The sequence below is a fragment of the Manacus vitellinus genome, unplaced genomic scaffold (genome assembly GCF_001715985.3).
Source record: "Manacus vitellinus isolate BGI_N305 unplaced genomic scaffold, ASM171598v3 scaffold_26_pilon, whole genome shotgun sequence".
In the NCBI taxonomy this organism is placed as follows: Eukaryota; Metazoa; Chordata; class Aves; order Passeriformes; family Pipridae; genus Manacus; species Manacus vitellinus.
In genome coordinates, this window is record NW_021939960.1 from 718,797 (window position 1) to 737,611 (window position 18,815).

Consider the following 18,815-nt stretch of genomic DNA (forward strand, 5'->3'; position numbering starts at 1 on the left):
TAACTTGTGGGGAAATACTGAAGTTCAGAATAGTATCACAGTGGATGATACAGCCCTAACAGGAGCCTCCAGAAAGGTTTCACCCAGCACACAGATACTTCTCTGTGTTTCTAAAAATTCAAAATTCCTTTTGGGAGGGAAATCTGTTTCCACACGAAACAGATATTGGGTAGAAACAAGTAAATGTGAAAAGAGTGTTATCTTTCACGTGTTGCCAGCTGGTGCAGGGAAGGCAATGTATCAATGTGTAAACTTTTCAGAAGGTTAATTTTATTTGTCCTTTTGTGCCTCAGTTCTTTCCCCCAGCAGCAGTTCAGCCATCAGGGCAATCCAGCAGCCTACAGTATGATGCACATGAATGGCAGCAGTGGCCACATGGGACAGATGAGTATTAATGCCATGCCTATGTCAGGAATGCCCATGGGTCCAGACCAGGTGAGTTGTTCATACAGACTGACAAAAAGATGCTGGCTCTTTCCACTGAGTAGGGGCTGCTTCCATCCATTCCTCTGGCACAGTCCTGCTCTCAGTTATCCTGTTCATATTTACATCTGTGGGACCTGCCAGTTTTATGTGCAAAGAGACACCTTATTATTGATGATATTTAATCCAATCCACGATGCACCTAAACTGGATGCTGTGAGTAGCTGCTGACTTTTAAATATCATAGGTAGGATCAAGGCTTAGACTGCACAAAGGATGATGAAATACTTCTGAACCTGGAGAAACCCCAGAAAGCCACCCCTGGACATTGTGAAAACCATCTTCAGCAGATGCTGAAAACTATATGTAATAGCTCTTATGAGTCAAGAATCCTGATAGTGTGGGATCCTTCTGGCAGCTGCTGCTGCTGTTACCTTAGAATAGCTTGTGTATGCCTAGCCAGAAACTGTGGGAAATACAGGCCCCTCATTTAGGGGGAAAATGTGCTAATAATAGGCCCTGAAAAGAAAGATGAATTACAAAATATTGCTGCTCTCTTTCCACAAAATACCAAGGCATGGCAACATAATACTGACATAAGCTAAATCTATCCAAGTAAAATGTACCTCATGAAATTCTGTCCAAAGTACCTGAGGAAAATAATCTGAGGATTTCTGGGTGATAAGTAAGGGTTTGGAGGACTTTGATACAACAGATGCCTTTTATAAAGGGGAAAATGAAGGGGAAATGTCAGATTTTCCAAACCTACATGAAGATACCTCAAATAGTGTGTTTAGGAGATTCTGGGAGAGCATTTCTCTTATAGAAATTTATTTTCAAAGAAGTGGAACACTGAAAAGCTACTCTTCTGCTTACAGACATTGATTATCAGTAGTTTCCTCTTCCAAATGCAGTATGTGGACTATTTCTTTTTTTCAGCAAAGATGTTTTTTATTTTCTCTGATGATTATTTCTTCTTTTCTTTAACAGAAGTACTGCTGACACCAGAACCACATCTTCAAGCAAGAAAGGCTGTATTACTGATGCACTAGTGTTGGAAAGGAAGATGACTCAGACTGGGCTTGCAGAAGTTACTTCATTCAGAGGAAAAAATAAGCCAAAAAAACCCTCCCTATCCCCCCCCCCAAAAAAAAAATTAGTAGAAGAAGTCTCTGTATTACTGTATATTGTGGAGTACAAAAAAAGTTTGTTAATATTTTTGGCGCTCTTCCTCTAGAACTGTGAATTTGGTAATGACATTTTAGTAGATTGGATGGGTAGGCTCCTGGTGTACCTGATCTGTTTACTGTATCCAAAGCCCTTCAGCTACAGGCAGACAAAAGTGCCTGGAGAAGTCACAGTGGTAAGAATTTTTGATTTCTCTAGTAACAGTATCTGACAGAGAATGTAGTCTTAGCCTTGACTCTTTTATATTAATTCCTGAATATAAATGCTGCTTTTAGTCTCTTACCCCCAAGAGTCAGGGATTTCCCAAGCAAAGTAGCAGTGCAAAATGAATTGGCACGTTCTAGTCCAAAATCCTGTCCACTGAAGCCAAGGGTTAAAAAGAGAGGATAAACAGTTTAAATTATTTAAACACAGTTGTGACTAATATTTACATATTGCTGTGCAGCTGAGTGCACTTTATAGAAGACTATATAATGGATTAATGCAATATCTTTGATAAGGACTTAATATGAAGGTAGGGGTGTACTCATGTTCCTTCTCAAACACAATCTCTTAAGAATTATTTGAAAAGACTGCATAATGTAATGTGTTCTGTGTATGGAAATTAGAGCAATAATCTTTCATCTTTTTTGGAAAATAACTTCAGAAAAGGCAAGGCACTGCAGTCAGAATCAGAATTTTGCAGTCTTTTTGTGAATAAATTTTGTAAATATGATCTTTAAGATAATGTATTATATATATGACTTTTGTAGGTCACTAACTCATTTTTGCAGAGTTTGTGAAGCTAAATATTTAACAAAATTAATTTCTGTAAACTCAGTGTAGTTGAGGTCCAAATAGAATTTTTCTTTAATTAGATTTAATGACTTTAAAGCTGGGTGACTTTGGCCCACATATTTCTCTTTTTTGGTCTTCAACACTTCATTTATTTTTACATCTTTAACATATAGCTTTTTATAAAAAAGACCGGTTGTAAAATGCTTTCTCCACCTGTGAGCACTTTTGTTACACGTCTTTTTTTTACAGAAGGCAGTTTGACACAAAGGCTCTGCATTGTGAGATGTCCCAGCTTGTCAGGACAGTCGTGTCTTTCTGTAATAGGTCACCTTTTCAGCTGATGAATCTGGATTGTGTCTTTCTTGGTCAGTTTTAATGAGCTCTAAATGTTATCTTTGGAAGTGTTCGTCTGTTGCAAACTATTCCTTGTTACATGACATCCAGAAATCTTTAAGGATATTAAGCCACACTTTAACCAAATGTCTGCACCTCCACTGGATTGTTCTAATAGGAAGGAATGTATTTTCTAAGCAGGTTTCTCTGATATCAGTATTTAAGTCTGGTTACATATTATTTGCTGGTAACGTGGGGGGTTTTTTCCCCTCCATTTTGGGGCCTTGGAATGAAGATCCCGTTGCAGTTTTTAAAGTTACAACAAGTCAAACCTCTAAACTTCCATAAGTGATGACCCAGAAATGTTTAAGATGTGTGGTGCTCCTGTTCTGTTGTTCACTGTGTAATGGAAGACTGATTTCTCCCAAGTGAGTACAAAAAAACCAACCCTGATCTGTGTTCTTTATTGCTTGTTCTTGGTACGTTAGCAAGAGGTGGTTTTACTGTTCAGAATATTCAGTGAGCTTCCATTTTAATAGAAATAACTCTAAATAGAAATAGTCTCAAAACATTCATCCTTAGCATCCAGCCAGTTGTATTCCAAAGGGAATGTAGATCAGTTAATCTCTGCCATTAGCACTGAGTAAACAGATTAGGTGACAGCATTTATTTGAAATCTTCTGTCCAATTCACCTGTGTTTTTTAATGCAAAACTTTTAAAAGCCTGAGGAACTTTTCTCTTTTTTTTTTTCCTTTTTTACATTTCTTAGAACATATCTATTTAAGTGCTGCCTACTGAAGCTGAAAGGCAACAATCCCATGCTTTTTATATCAGATCAGAGCAGAACAATCTTTATATTTTGTAGTTGTTCATTATATTGATGGAAACTACAAACCCTGGTTGCTTTCCTTAGGTGAGCTCTTAGGACTATGGACTGCTTTATACATCCTGCCCTACAATTTTTGTAAAGTGATTCTGTTTATACATCTGTGTTTAACTGGTACCTGACTGATGTTTTAAGGATCATCATTTTCTCATCTGTGTTTAGATTGTACCTTTTTTTTTTTTTCTTTTGCTGAATCCAAAGATTTTTAGTTTAAACTTGATTAAGGGGGAGGGGGCATTTTTAAAAAGCATTGATGATGACATCTTTCTTGGCAGCACTAATCCTGCATAGGACATCTAGTTTGAAATCTGCTGACATTTAGTTATTGCCATCAGTTTTGCTTTGGTTCTGTGGCAGCAGATTTTTCTGAATGTTTTTAAAAAAACAACCTGTATAACATTATTCAACAGTAAGAGATCAATTAGCTAGTACAGCCACCTCTGATCACTGCTGCATAAATGTGTTGTTTTACTACATGTCTCTTTTGATCACAGAAATCACGTGGTTATTAATAAAACTCATATGTAATACTTTTTTTTTCTTGGCCTAAAATACTGCTTTCAAAGTTAGAAAATCCAGACCACGTTTCAGTCACAAGACAAAACTTATTTGAATGTTGCACCAATTAGCACACCTTTTATTTTAGAATTTATGTGCAGACTACCAGATGACAGAATGATACAGCAAGTATGAAACCATGTAATTCTGAGAGCAATATTTAAAAAAAATTCTCAGGAGAAGGCATACAGTATTGAGAACTGCATTTAAGTTTAGTTTACATTGTAAGTATTGCTTGAAATATCTGTATCTTTATTTTGCAAAACAGAAAAATCACGGGGACTGATTTATAAAAGAGTTGGTTGTAAGGTATTACCGCCCTTCTGGCTTTTGTGTTTGGATGTTAATAATAATGTAAATAAAGGTTTCTATTTAAAATCAGAACTTGATTAGCTGTCTAATACTTTAAGGTTCATGAGTGTATCCTGCAAAGGTCAGAGAAAATTCGGTGCTGCCACTGAGGAAAACTGTGCAGAGAATGATTTCCATCTTCTAATTGGCTGCAAGAGCTGAGGGAGCAACAACTTCGACCTTTCCCTGATGGGACCCATTTAGCATGGAGAGCACCTGGGATGTGTTGTCTTTGTCAACTCACACTGCAGTTTGTACAAGAGCTGAAAGGTGAAGAGGTGGCAGCTTTCCCCAATTCGGCAACAACTTACCTTTCACAAAACAGCAGCTGCTTCTGTGTCCCAACCAAGCCCCCACAGCTCAGGGGTCTGGGTAAGGAACAAGGTAATTTTTTCAACAGGAGCAGGAACACTGGGCCCTGCAGGATTTTCACCATCACACCCTCAGCTGGCCAAGGACTAAAGGCTGAACACACAAAAAAAAGGTAAGTGCCAATTTTTTTACATCTAACCTCAGACTCTTTCTGTAAAGTTTAGCAGATGGTTAAAATTTTTCTCTGGGAAGCAGCAAAAATGTGTTTCATTTTTTACTTATTTGTACTGATTCGGGATCTCATCATCTAGTAGATATTTCTAATAATCCATGAAAGCTGTAACAAGTTGCAAAGAAAATCTATGGCTAGATTAAGACAATCATATTTTACTTCCATAATTAAAAAAAGCTTGCAAGAAAACTTTGGGAAGTATATTTGACTTACCACATGTAATACAAATACTCAAGCCCAGTCTTGCTGTATAGCACATTTACAAAGAGTCCACTTCTGCTTTTTGAGCAGGTTTTTGTTTTATGAGGGGTTTTCTTTGTTTGTTTGTTTGTTTTTTCCTTAGTTCCTAAATCCAAGTCTATTTTTTGAGTAGGGGGGTGTGGTACCAGAGATCTACATGCCTGGATATGATTCCACTTGATTTTCCTAATGTGCAAAAACCAGGAAGGGTTCCAAAATAATTTCCATGCTGTATTTTTTTTTCTTTACACTGCATTTCTAAAAGAGCAAGTTAAGTTTCTGTTTTAAAAGAAAGTACCTCTTTGTTAGGAGTGAAGGCCACAGTTGGTCAAGTCCTGCCCCATGAGCACCCTCGGGCACGTGCCTTTAAAACAGGTAGCAGAGTAACATGGATTATAAATACAAATCTCACCACTAATGCCTGTGCTACAATGGCCTGTACTACAATGTATTTAATAATGTCCTTATGAAAATACTCAAATAACTCTGTACACTGTGCTTCTTTAGTAAAATGATAAGGGTTTTTTTTCCCTTTAAAAGCCTTTAAACAGTAACTGTCATTCAGAACTTCAACTTTTTTTGTAGACTAAACTATTAACTAGATTATTCTTTATTGACTACAAGTATTGAACTTCTCAGAGCTGCCTTTTTTCAAAAATAAATGTAGAAGTTACACTGCTGAGCAGACGCTGCTTTCTCAAAGGAGTTGTTTTGGTTTTGAACACACAACAGGCTATTACCACAAAAAAAAAACCCCAACTTCATACAAATCTGATTTTGTTAAAATTTTAGATGTACATTTACCAAAATTTTTCAGTACTTCTAAAAATGGATGAATTCTGGCTGTCCTAAGCCACAGTAAGTAACATTTTGAGAAACAGGCCGTGGGCATTACACTCTTTTTATTAACAAAATTCTTTACAACCTGAAGGAATTGCTTTGCAAACAGTATATTGAGCAATATTTTACACAACCCCTCCAAAAATCTGTTAGTGAAGATTTTCTCTAATCTTCGTAGAGGTGGCAGTAGGATGGACAAACAGATGGAACTAAAATGTATCCTCAGAGGAGACTGGAGAAATGTCGTGGTGTTGAGAACACTCAGTGCTGCTCAAAGTTCTGTTCAACCACTGCCTTCACCCCAGGGAGAAGCAAAAGCATCCATGATTCTAAATCTTGCTTTAGAGTTATACTTGGCTTTGAAGTGTTTCTGGTGACAACTGAAGAGAAGGTTGAGCTGACAATGGTTTGGAGTTCCCCTCAGCTGTCTGTGTAAACGCTGGAATGGCTCTTTGGGATGGGGCTGTGCTTCCTCTCCTCTCAATTGCTGGCTCAGCGTTACTTGTGTCTTCTTGGAAGTAAAATGCCTCGTGAAGCAGGTGAGGTATAATCCAAAGCAAAAAGCAGGTACAATAGTGGAGTTCAGAGACCTGTATTTCTGACAGCATTTCCCACAGTTTCACTGCATCTATTCAACTCACTCACCAGTGCAAACGTTCTACCTATTTCAGCCTCAAAGTTTATCCAGTCCTTCAGGCTAATGTTACAATTCATTTAGTCTGTACATGGATTCAAGTTCTGGCCAGTTTGTATCCTCATGGAGGTGCAGCAGTTGGGGAGATTAGCCCTCCCAGCCTTCCCACAGTTGTCCTCTTTAAAATAAAACAAAACACAGTTTTAGTGTATAATATTCCAGTAGAAAGCAGTTAAATATTTTTAATGATTCCATGCAGTAAAAAACAATGGAAACACTGTGCACCACCTATAAAACCATAGCAGGTGTATGACAGAAACACAATCCAACTCTGTTTGAAACTTCAATCTGTACAAAGCTTGTTAATTCAAGCTTCACTCTGGTTCTAAAGCCAGTCTTAGATCTCTTCAACTAGAAATAAAAATGCTCTATTACATGAGCAAATCCTCTTGGGCGAGTGAGAAGGCCAGACTGTGTCTAGGAAGGGACTTGTGCATATTTTTGCCACTGCACTGTTTGAGAGCACTTTATGATTTTTAATGAACTGAAATCTCTTGCCTTCTTTTTAAGGGGAGATTCAGAGACAGTAACTTTTTAAGTACTTAAATTTGTATCTCGCCTTTGAGCTCTGGCAGGTTGAGAACTGAATATCATTGTCAAGTTTTGAAGGGCAGCTCAGTAAGAAAAAAAAGCAGTCTTAGATACAAATCTGTCTTGTAGTAGTCTACTTTCTGTTTTAACTTCCTTTTTTTGCTCATAACAGAAGGCTGTGGTCAGATAAAGAGCAAGAAAGTACAAGGTACTGTCTCTCTGCTAGTGAGAAATTACAGTTAAAAGATTTTGTTCTTTCTGGATTGGATGAAAAACCACAAGGTAGCTGCTACTAATTTAAATTTAGGCAAAACCAACATACTGGTCTTTAAATTTAACTGGCAGTTGACCATAACTGGTTTCTTCAGCTGAGCATCCATCCACCTTTACTCATTTGAAATTGCCTTGACCTTAATGCTCCTGGAGTCCCAGAAAACATGGACCAAGAGGTTTTGTGCAGCAGTTGTCAGTAATGATGTGGAAATATCATATTTCTTGCATAATTTAGAGGACTTCCCACTTAAGCATTCCATGAGAATAGATGATGATGTTATAAAAGGTGCTGCATGCAAAAAGAGAAGGAAAAAGCTAAAGCAAAAAAGCAAATGGTTTTGGTGAACTGCTCCCAACTCACAGTGACTTGGCAGATGATGGTCTCTTCACATCTGGCCATTTTCGACGCTGAAACTGCCTAATTTTCAAGCAGCAAAAGGAGAAAAAAAGTTAACCATCACCAAGAAAACCACCAGCACTACAGTCTGAAAGATGAAGAAGGAGAAGAGTTCAGCCTGAATTTTGACTACCAAAGTTAGAACATGAAACAAAGAAGTTTCAAAGTGTTTCAAAGCAACTGGGGTGGAAAGCCCTTTCAAATGCCCTTCCAGGCCATGCCTGTCCATGTTTTTTTCAGCATGAAAGTAGTATTTAAGAATAATAATGTAACTTTTTTTTTTTAAATGTACCTGTACTGCTCGTAGCTTCCATCTTTAAGTCCTAGGTGAAGAAAAATTAACAATGTTACCAGGGATTGCCTGTATCAGGTAAGACAATTTTAAAAAAGACTTAATAACAGATCACCCAATGCCCTGAGTAACCTGGCATGCCCTCACATCTGACCCTGCACAACTCCACAAGTCTCTTCCAACTTGAACTGGCCTATGAGCTTGATAGTGTCTATTAGGGTATTCTTTCCCTCTTTCACCAGTATCTTTCTTTCCTCATCATCCTCTGCATGTCTGTAACACTCATCACCAGGCTGATGAGTGATTTAAGTATCATTCTTAATTTTAAAAACATTACATAACACAAACTGAACACCTACAAAAATCTGAGCATGCAGTTACCAGCTCAGCAGGACATTACCAGTACTAAGAAATACTAAAATCCTTTTGGCTGATTCAAGGTTCATAATGGTAAGAGCGAGCCCCATTTCCTTTTTGGGGGGTTTGTAAGTGCAACAGGAGAGGCACTTACCTAGATCCATGTTCCTAGTTCTTGGATTGCATTGCTTATACCCTTTGCAGCTCCTGAGTTCCATGAGCTGGACGTGCAGTTGATTGAGAACCTCTCTGTCGAGCGTATTCACTGCATTAATTAGCTGCAATAAACAGGGGTTCTTGTTAGTAACTATTGCTCTGTAGTTTGATAGCTTTCATATATGGAATACAGGTGGTTTATTTGTAACAGGAAAGAGCCAAATTATACTGGTTTAAGTGACAGAGGCCTTAAATTACATCCTGCAGCAATACTGGGCAATTCAGTTAATCGTCAATAAGGAAAAATGCTGTTATTTCTTCAGCTGTGATCTTGAGGTCTATGATCAGATACCTGATATGGATCAGTATTGAGGTCAAAATACTCCAGAAATCCAGTAGCAAATTCACAGAACAGGAAGTTGTGGGTCTCATTGATTGTCCTCAAACACCAGTAGGTGTTGTTGTTGGCACTGGTACAGGCACAGAAAGGGCCCACTGCAAATGGAACAGTTAGAAAAGCATCAGCTACAGTCTTTGGCACTGCTAATTATTTCTGTTTATAGCATTCCTTTATTCACAGAGGGTAACTCTCACTCCTGAGCTCTAAAGCAGAGAATGCCTTCCAGCATCAGCCTCTTGCTCTGTGCACACCTAACCCACACCACACGGCTCATTAGAGCAACATCTTGTCCAGTTGGGAAACACTCCAGATGGTGAGATACCACACCCACACTGTGCACTGTCTGTTGGTTACTTGCAGTTGTTTTTACCTCCCTTGCCTTTTGTGCAGCACTGGAACAGATTCTTTCCTTTGGGGCTACACAGGCACTGAAACCCCAAACTGGGAACCCAACAGCCCGGCCCGGTCTGGCCAGAACCCACCTCCCTGTTCCCGAGTTTCCAGTATCCTTACATGTCCAGAGGGGAGCAGTTTGCCAGTGCTGGTTGTCGTGGGTGAAGCAGGTGAGCCCGGGCATGCTGCACGTGTCGTTGTTTTTGATCCTCTTCAGCAGCTTGCGCAGCTTCTTCTTCCTCCTCTGCTCCCGCAGCAGCCACAGCCTGTCCTTCTCCTGGAGGGCTTTCCTGCACACACCAAACATCAGGGTCATGCAAACTCTGTTACACTTGAATGCACCTAAAAAACCCGACACAGCTCGTAAAATAAGCTGCTCTCAGGGAAAGAATCAACATCTTTTTAATTAAATGGCTTCTCTTCCAGATGGAGATGACTCTGCAATTCAACAGCACTGGAAAATGAAAATGCAGCCAAAGGGGCTTACAGGGCTTGCCTGAGGTCTGTGATATGACATTTCCCAAAGCAGGAACCTTATCTCAGAATTTACTAGCATTAGTTCCTTGCCCAGTGTCTCTTTGTTTATGCTTTTTAATACAGGATAAATGAAGCACTAGTACTTCTGCTTAGTTTGTGTGGACCAAATATTATAATGACTTGGCACATCCTCTTTCAAAGGAACAGCCCTTCACTTACTTGAAAGGATGAAGACTGGATCCCTTGTGCCTCAGCTTGGTTTTGTGTTTTGAATGATAACTGGAAAATAAAAACAGCATGGCTGGTGAACAAAGACAACTGCTCCTATTTGTACCACACCATCAGACGGGGTTTGAAGCAGATTTAATCCAGTGTCACTTCTCCATTTGTTGGTGTACAGTGAATAAAGAGCCTCACTCGACTGTGCCAGGCCCCCTTCCCAGCTCCCTGTGCCCCTTGGAAGAATTTCAATGCCAGCTGTACTGTAGGGTTGGGGAAGGGGGTTTCCTCCTTTGTTACTAGCTGGAAGTTCCAGGAAAGCTAACAAGATGGACTGAACTGTCCCAGCAAGAGCAGTGCCTAATATATTCTCAGTATGAGGGTGTAAGCAGACATACACACCCTTGCCTACTGCTTTGCCTCTGTCTCCAGAAACCCTTTCATGATTTTGCAGAAGTCTCCTTTCTGTGGAATTACCAAAGGTAAAAAGAGACAAAACAGCCTCAGCCAATGGCAGTATTTTCTGACTAATAAAGTTACTACCCAAAAAAATCAAACAGAAACAAAGTTTAATAAATGCTGTTGTTCTGAATTCAGTTAGTTAGCAGATAAAAATTCCCTTCAAAACAAATCTTTTTAATTCTTAATGCTATTGGGAGCTTTCCTAAATGTAATCCTTATAACAAATTAACAAAGTAAGATTAATAAAGAACTATCTCCTTCAGTTTTTTTTAACCTTGCACAGATTAACTAATTCTAAAGCAATGCAGTTCTGCAAACACATGAACATTTATAACTTGGATGATTAACTTCATTGATTTCAGTGGGATTAGTCATCTTAAAAATGCTGTGCACAAATAGAAGTAAGTGTAACCTGTATTAGTCTGAAAAACTGGATCATCTTTGAGGTCCCTTTCAAACCTTAATGTTCTATGATTCTATGAACCTCCTTTCCATGTAATCAGTGGGCTGACCCTGTGGCCACTTTGCAAATATTTGGCTATATAAGAACCAACTATGCAGAGACCTTAACACCTAATCACTGTTCTAGTGCCTGCTGCACTTAATGCACAAGTGATCTGGAGCAGGGAAAAGAAATATCTGTTGCCCTGAGCCAGTGGTGGTTACAAACACAGGTAACTCTGCACCAGCTGTTAAATTCCTGCTTCTCCCAACAGATGTAGCTGCTAAATAGTGCAGTGATTTCATCTTAGGAGATAATACATCCAGCCTTGGAAAAAACTGCATGGGAAGAAATCCTCTCATCTTCCCACTGTTTTTATGACAGATTTGTGTAACACTGCACCATAACCACAGTTTGCCCGTGTCAAAGCTGCCAGAAAGAACCCTGCAAGCTTAAAATATTCATCTCTGATATTTAACAGCAGCATCTTCAGTACAAGAGCAGAACTAACTGGTTTACAAGCCACGTTACATCACCACCACTTGACACAGGCAATTAAAGTCCTGCCTGGGAGAAGGTGTGTCATGCACTTGGGCAGCAGCCCAACTCCCCTGAAAGCACATTCAAGGGCAGAGTAAGCAGGCAACCACCAAACAAACCAGACCCTGATCCCTCCTGTGAGGAGATCAATCAGTTACAGTTTCACACTACAAATAATTATTCTGAAGTACACAAGAAATACCTTATCTTGTTACAATCACACTCCTCAGGTCGTTTCTTCTTTAGATGACCTCTCACCTCCCTCAGGTTTTTTATTTTATTTTGCAAGGTTTCAATCTAAGGAAAAAAAAAAAAGGTAAAGATAGAGGTTAAAAAATACAGCATAATTTAGTCTTATTCTAACCTTCTCAAACCCATTTTGCTGTCACCAAATGCTTCCTCTTCACTACCTGCCATGACTCTCACCACTAACAAGTATTTTTGAACTGACTTTCCAGAAGGAAACTCCAGCAGGAGGAAGCCTTGCTGGTTTGCCTGCTCTCTCACTCTTGACTGTGAGAGGGAATGGGGGGCACACAGACACTCCTGCTTCCATTGGGATTTCTCCTCTTGGGCTCACATTTGCAAGAGGAGAAAGGTTGCTCCAAGGAAAAGGAAACCCTTACATTTCAGCCTGTTCTGACACCACGAAGGGGATGGGGAGGGAGTGCTCTGAAATCCCTCTTGAGAGGCTCTGAAAGCAAGGCCCTGTTTGCATGGCAGGCTTTAGCAGTGTCTGCCCACATGGCACAGCCACCAGCAGTCAACTGTGCCACCCACAGGGCTTTATTTTTAACTGCTTGGCTTTTTCACTGAATGAAACTCCTGCTTTTGTTCAGCCTGGTTATACACAGTGGGTATTGCAGTACCTCAGATGGGTATTGCAGGCCTCCCCCTCAGCTCTCTACACAGCAGAAAAAGCAGTGTAATCCACTGTGAACAGTCTGCAGAACCACCACGAGCCATCAGTTACCAGAAGCCACTGATGTGGAAGCTCGTGGCTGTTGGAGCAGAGACAGGACAGGATGTTCAAGGAAAATACACCAAGAATCCAGCCCTGTGACCCTAAATCAGGAGCACAACAGGACAGAGGCGAGCTCCCATGTCCTTTGACACTCCATACTGCCCAAGTTTTCTGAAGAAAAAACAATCACCAGAGCGTGGTGAGATTGAAATTGCCCTTTTAAATCTTTGCAGACTAGTAAATTTTTCAGTATCTGCCTTCTGTGCCAACTGTACCATAAAAGGGGGCCAAGAAGTTCCTACACAGAACTTTGCTGTGAATTTATGTAATTTGGTAAGAGTTTACAGGAGGTCTGTCCTTTATGCTCCTCTCTGGCATTTGTTCCACCACTACCTGGTCCTTGGAAGAGGATCCCTAGACCCTCTTTTGTACACAACACATGTGAAAGGTTTGAGCATACATTCTTAAATATTAGTGACAAAAATATCAGATGATTGTTTTACAGGCCAATTTCATAGGGCAAATCATCTCCAGGTTCTTCATATACACAAGCCTATGAAAAAAATTCAATTCCAAAGTGCAAGGGTTAAGAAAAGCACAAGCAAGCAAAAGAAATTAATCCCAGAAGCACCAAACTAATGGACCTCACTTTTCCTTGGTCTTACATTTGATGTTGAAATCTTGGTTTTGAGAGGTACATTGGCAGAGCAGGGCTATTAAAAGGTTGGAAAGATCCAGATTCATTTTTTTCCCAGGATGGGGACACTTACAAGTCTTATTTATCTCATAAGGCATATGACACCTCTCAGCTGTGCCTTCAGTTGCAGTTCTCTCCTTCACTCAGCATCCTGCCTTCACAAACTTGTACTGACTTAATTATCTCTGAAATGTCTGTTCAGAAATCAGCCAGCAAGTTCAAAAGGTTCCAGAGAGGGACAAAGACACCCAGAGGCAGACAGACAGACACACACAGTCAGCATGATCCTATCAGCCCACAGAAAACCCTGCTGAAAACACACTCTGCAAACAGCACTGACCTCGTGGTCAATATGAAGTTTATGGTCCTTCCAAGCTTGCAGTGACCTGTACAGATCTGTGTCACACTGAACAGTGTCATTCTCCAGGATGTAACACCTTGGCATGGAAAAGCAAACAGGGTTTGTTACAGGGGATACACACCCAGGGCAAGGCAAGCAGCAGCTTTTAATAACACAGCTCCAGGACAAATGAGACCATGGATTGCAAATGACATGCAGAATTCAAAACCCAATATTCACTCCAGAGAACACAAGCATGTTCTGAGCCAGGAAAGAAGTCTGGCTTTGAGTTGCCATGGAAATTTTAAAGAAGCAGAAGAATTCAAGGAGACTATTTCTATCAAGCAGAACCTGTTGACTGCTTAATTTCTGTACGTAAATTGTGCTGCACAGAGTTCTTGCTAATTCATTAGACTGTCTAAATAAATCTCTACTAACTAGCAAGCACTAAAGCATTACTCAGAAGCAGTTTCCCAGTGCATAACTAAGTGATGCAGAGGCAATGATAAAGTATTTCAATATAAGATGTATTACCACACCATAAAGAAAAGGGAAAAAAAAACCCAGAAGAACAAACCAGATACAAAAAAAATTTTGCTGTTTTCTACAAAAGGGATACAATTTTGAGCCCTGACTTCAAAGGCAAAATACCCTCTGACAATATTAAGTCCTTATGTTTCACTAACTTCTAGTAAAATCCAGTTTTTAAAATTCTTTAATAGACAAGCAAACAAAAATCACCACCTGACAGATTTACCTGAGAAAGTTCATTAAGGGTCAAATACCACACAGTCATTTCTGAATGCCTGTTTAAATTAAAACTCCTTTATTTACTCCTTTATTTCCTTTAAACCACCTCATGCATGTTGTCCCACTGCCTTCTTTTCTGCTAGTGTTCCTGGGGACTCCTCATGAATAATGCACAACCTTCCTGACAGTTCCTTGTATGAATTTTGGATTCACCCAGTAAGGCAGCAAAAAAATCAATTAAATTTGTTCCAGAAGAAAAGAGTCCTGAACATTCATGAGAGCTGGGTTAAGAGGACAATTCTCTGATGCCAACCTAGATACCTTTCCTCCTACTGGCAAGTCTCTAACTCACTTCTGTGGACAGAAGTCAAATGGAAAACACAGATACCAAGAGCAGCTAATTGGCTCCTGCATGTTTACATGAGTTAGTCATTAAACAAGTTAATGACAATTTAATGACAGTCAGTAATGATTGGTGGCTTTCCTGATAATTCACAAGCGGAAATGGTGATTAAACTCATCAAAGTACAGTTGAAAAGACACCATCAGTCCCTAGGAAATTTCCCTGAGGAAATTATTTTTAGCCACTGGAGTGCTCAGACAATTGCCTTCCCTCTCTCCCAGTATGTTCCATTTCCCAAGGCTCCAACTTCATTCATAATATAGATTTTCCTTTCCTGGCACTGGTTACAGAAAGCTTGCACAAAGCAACCAGAGACCCAAAACCAGTTCGCACTCCAGTCAGAGCCTTTGGCCTCCAGCCAGGCCAGGTCACACTGATTTCCAGGGGTGAGGCCTCTCCTGTTTTCACACAGGTGTCACATAACTGTTGCATGTCTGGAAAATGCCCTGATCTGTGACTGCTGTCTCTCCCCGGTGCAGGACACACAAAAGCACTGCTGCAGCTCTTCTGACAAAACTACAGCAGAACCACAGGCTGTTTTACAGGTTGGAATATGAATTTTAGTGAAGCTAGACTGGGTGTCCAATGTGCTTAGCACACTTTAACCCACCCACCTATGTAAAGCAGCCACTTAAGCAGCAAAATCTTTCCCAGCTCTACCCCGAGCACTCACCTGTGGGTCACTTTGATCAGGTTCGGGGCTGTGTACTCTGCAATGCCACCAGTGCCACTGTACTCCCCCATGTCTCTGTCCTCCTCCTCACGGAGAACAGCCCTCTGCACCTTGTGACGCTTGGAGATGTTCCTTGGGAAGATGGGCTGGTATCCATCCTCTAAGCCCAGGTTATAAACAGCCCCAGCCAGCTCCACAGACACGGAACGGACGGAGCGATTCCGGACGTAGCTTGGTTTGAATTCTGCACGGGAAAAGAAGTGACAGAAGGGCAGGAGCAGCATGTTACAATTCACTCCTCTCTGTGGTTCTTGGGAGGAAAACAACCAGCCCACACTGTGCTGTTTGGAATTAAAGTGGATGACAAAGAAGGTTTGTTGCAGTTGTTCCTCTGAGCTGCTGCTTCCTCACCTTTGGAACGGACGGAAGGATGGACGGACACCCCACAGCAGGGAGAGGGCAGGTACAGTGCAGACACAAACGAATGGCAGAGGGGAAAGAAAACGTTCTTGCCCCGCATCGCAGAGAACAAAGAGCTCGCTCAGGCGGGCGCTGCTCTGCCCACGGTCACCAGGTGGCAGCCGCGCCGCGGGCACCGACCCCACAGTCACACCGGGTACCCCCACAGTCACACCGGGTACCCCACAGTCACACCGGGTACCCCCACGTCACACCGGGTACCCCAACCCCATCACACCGGGTCCCCCCAGTCACACCGGGTACCCCCCAGTCACACCGGGTACCTTCACAGTCACACCCCCACCCACCAGGCTCTGCCCTTCTGCTGCCCTCCCGACAATGTTCCTCTGCCAGGATCCCCCAACGCTTCCAGGAACTTGTCCCAGTATCCCCCCTGTTCAGCCTGAGCCTTTTCTCAATCCTGTGTTCATCTTCAAGGCTGGATGCTTGATTTTTTTCAGGAGGGATTAATATCCAAATCTGTACTTTTATCCCTGTCTGATTCTTTGCTTCACAGTTATTTTCCTGACATGCATCCCAATCAATGAGTTTCTCCACGAAGCACCACCCCCCAGTGCTCTGCACTCCCTCAGACTTTGCTTCTGAACTTGCAGCCCAAAAGCAAAATGAAACATTTGCTATGAACTGCCACTGTGCACCGTGAGATTCTCATTGATCTTTTCACCATGACTGCTTTCCAGAGTTCTCTGTTCCAGCTCAAATCCCCAGAACTCCTCCTCTGTTTGGTCTGGAATGGTACAAATACAACCTAGCCATGGAATCTAAATGTATATCTAAGCTTCCCTGCTGCACAGCGGGTCCATCTCTGGCTGTATTTCCTGTTCACCACCAGTGACTGCTGAGAGTCACTCACTGGACTCGGCACAATCACCTCATTCCTCAGGGAAAAAAGCACAACCTAAGCACCACAGACTCCCTTCTGCTCTGTGTATGAGGCTTTGCTCTGTGTATGAGGCTTGGAGTTACCTCAGACATTACTGGAAAACTGAGCCCCTGGCTCCTTTTCAGTCACTTCTCCTTCACACGGACAAACACACCTCATGAGATGGGACCTCCCTCTGCAACCTGCTCACAGGAAAACTCAACCAATGTGCCAAATGAGATCTGACTGACCTTTATTGCATTCCCAAGCCCCATAGAAAAACCAGCTTTCTCTAGGGGTTAATCTCCCCAGCAAAGCAAGTAGGGGGGGGAAAAAAAAAAGAGGGGAATTTGAGGTAGAACAACCAAAACTGACAAAAGAAATACTTGCCATGCTTTGGCACTGATGCAGTGATTTCTTTTCAAGAAGCCTTACGTTCACTTCAGATAGACTGCAAAGTCTCAAAAGGCATTTTGCAGACTGTGGGAAGTGAAATAAACATCTCCTCTCACCTGAAACTGGGCCAAGCACTGTATTTTTGTCAGCACCACACATGGAAAGTAGAATAGCAGCTGGATTGCTGGCTTTGCACATTTTCCACCTGTGGTTCAAAGTTTATTGCTGATATTAAGCCAGGTGAGTCACTGCTGAAGGGATAAAAAAAGCCACAAAAGACCAGCCTCACTTCAGGCACCCATTCAGGAAATGTTTGCCTAAACGAGAAGGAAACTCCCATCTTTTCAGATGTAGGAGAAAGTTCCAAAAAGCTACACCCTAACAATTAGATTCAAAGTATAAACTCCCATTTCTTTAATCACTCCCTCGTTTCATCTTGTTCAGCTCACCCCAACTAAGCATTTACCTTCCTTCCAGGTCTATTGTGCCAAATCCAGCACGCTGGACCTCCCCAGACAGTCATGCACACACATCCCTGAGGAGCTGGGAGCCAGCAGTTCCTCCTCCCTCTGCAGCCAAACCAAGACAGCCTTGCAGGGAACAAACAGGGCTGCAGTGAGGCAGCTCCTACAGGACCTGCTTGCAGGGCTTTATCCCATCCCCAGTGCTGACTCCGTGCTGGGATCAGCACCAAACTCTTATCATTTTCTGAGGAAGTGGTTAAAATATTTCATGAGATCAATATTCACCTGTGCTGTGCTCTCCCACCTGCAAAGGGCACTGCAGGCATAAATACCAGTGTTTAATTACTTACTAGTCAATCGATTTCCCTTTGTACACAGCCCAAAAACAGGAGATCCAGGGCTGTTAAATATTTGGCCCCAAACATCTATACTTCCTTCTTCAAGTTATTAAAGTTCAGCTTTGCTAAGCTGAGTCCCAATGCCTCTCTTCCTCAGCTACTCCAGAAACCACCTGCCTTAAAGATGGTACTGCTGAGAGGCTGCAACCCCAAAACTGAGCCAAACCCCAAAGTGGAGCCCTGAAATACCTAAGCCAAGAAAATCAACTGAATTCAGTGCCCCATTCATCCATCTGGGTCTTCCTGGATCACACAGCCAGCATGTTTGTCTTCATTGGAACCTCAAAGGAACATTTCCCACTAACATCTATGTATTTGGCATTTGGTAGACAAAAAAGCATTTGTTTTCCATAACACAAAGTAAAATTAGGCACTTTAAAGACTTTTTTTTTTTTTAAATATCTCCAGTGTCTAAAAATAAAGTTTAAAGGTGTTTTTTCTTGGGCACTGTGTGCCACAGGAATTCTAGAAACCATGTTTCGAATCTGTGTCCCTAGGTATTTCAAAGAGGAAAAAACACCCAACCCACAAAATTTTCTTGTATCCCATTTCTCACAACTGCTATGAAAAATCATACTTCAAATGCATTATCTTTAAAGTAACTGATTATTTTT

General features: G+C 41.3%; 2 protein-coding genes and 1 long non-coding RNA gene across 5 annotated transcripts in view; 2 read left to right on the forward strand and 1 right to left on the reverse strand.

The window, feature by feature from the left end:
- The window catches only part of NCOA3 (nuclear receptor coactivator 3), a 70,970-nt gene extending 66,423 nt beyond the window's left edge, over positions 1-4,547 (forward strand). For both annotated transcript variants that reach the window (XM_018073901.3, XM_018073899.3), the window contains 2 exons: positions 294-435; positions 1,414-4,547. In XM_018073901.3, the coding sequence (XP_017929390.2) occupies positions 294-435; positions 1,414-1,425 (154 nt within the window). In that variant the 3' untranslated portion in view covers positions 1,426-4,547. The remainder of the gene's footprint in view (positions 1-293; positions 436-1,413) is intronic.
- Positions 4,152-18,815, reverse strand: part of SULF2 (sulfatase 2) — a 116,444-nt gene continuing 101,780 nt past the window's right edge. For both annotated transcript variants that reach the window (XM_029960353.1, XM_018073902.2), the window contains 10 exons: positions 15,602-15,845; positions 13,776-13,872; positions 11,977-12,071; positions 10,331-10,390; positions 9,755-9,924; positions 9,194-9,336; positions 8,840-8,963; positions 8,329-8,359; positions 8,001-8,057; positions 4,152-6,953 (listed from right to left, as the gene is read on the reverse strand). In XM_029960353.1, the coding sequence (XP_029816213.1) occupies positions 6,923-6,953; positions 8,001-8,057; positions 8,329-8,359; positions 8,840-8,963; positions 9,194-9,336; positions 9,755-9,924; positions 10,331-10,390; positions 11,977-12,071; positions 13,776-13,872; positions 15,602-15,845 (1,052 nt within the window). In that variant the 3' untranslated portion in view covers positions 4,152-6,922. The remainder of the gene's footprint in view (positions 6,954-8,000; positions 8,058-8,328; positions 8,360-8,839; positions 8,964-9,193; positions 9,337-9,754; positions 9,925-10,330; positions 10,391-11,976; positions 12,072-13,775; positions 13,873-15,601; positions 15,846-18,815) is intronic.
- LOC115307540 lies at positions 8,944-10,420 on the forward strand. Its single transcript, XR_003915859.1, has 2 exons — positions 8,944-10,135; positions 10,235-10,420. It is a non-coding gene; the product is annotated as an uncharacterized LOC115307540 (long non-coding RNA).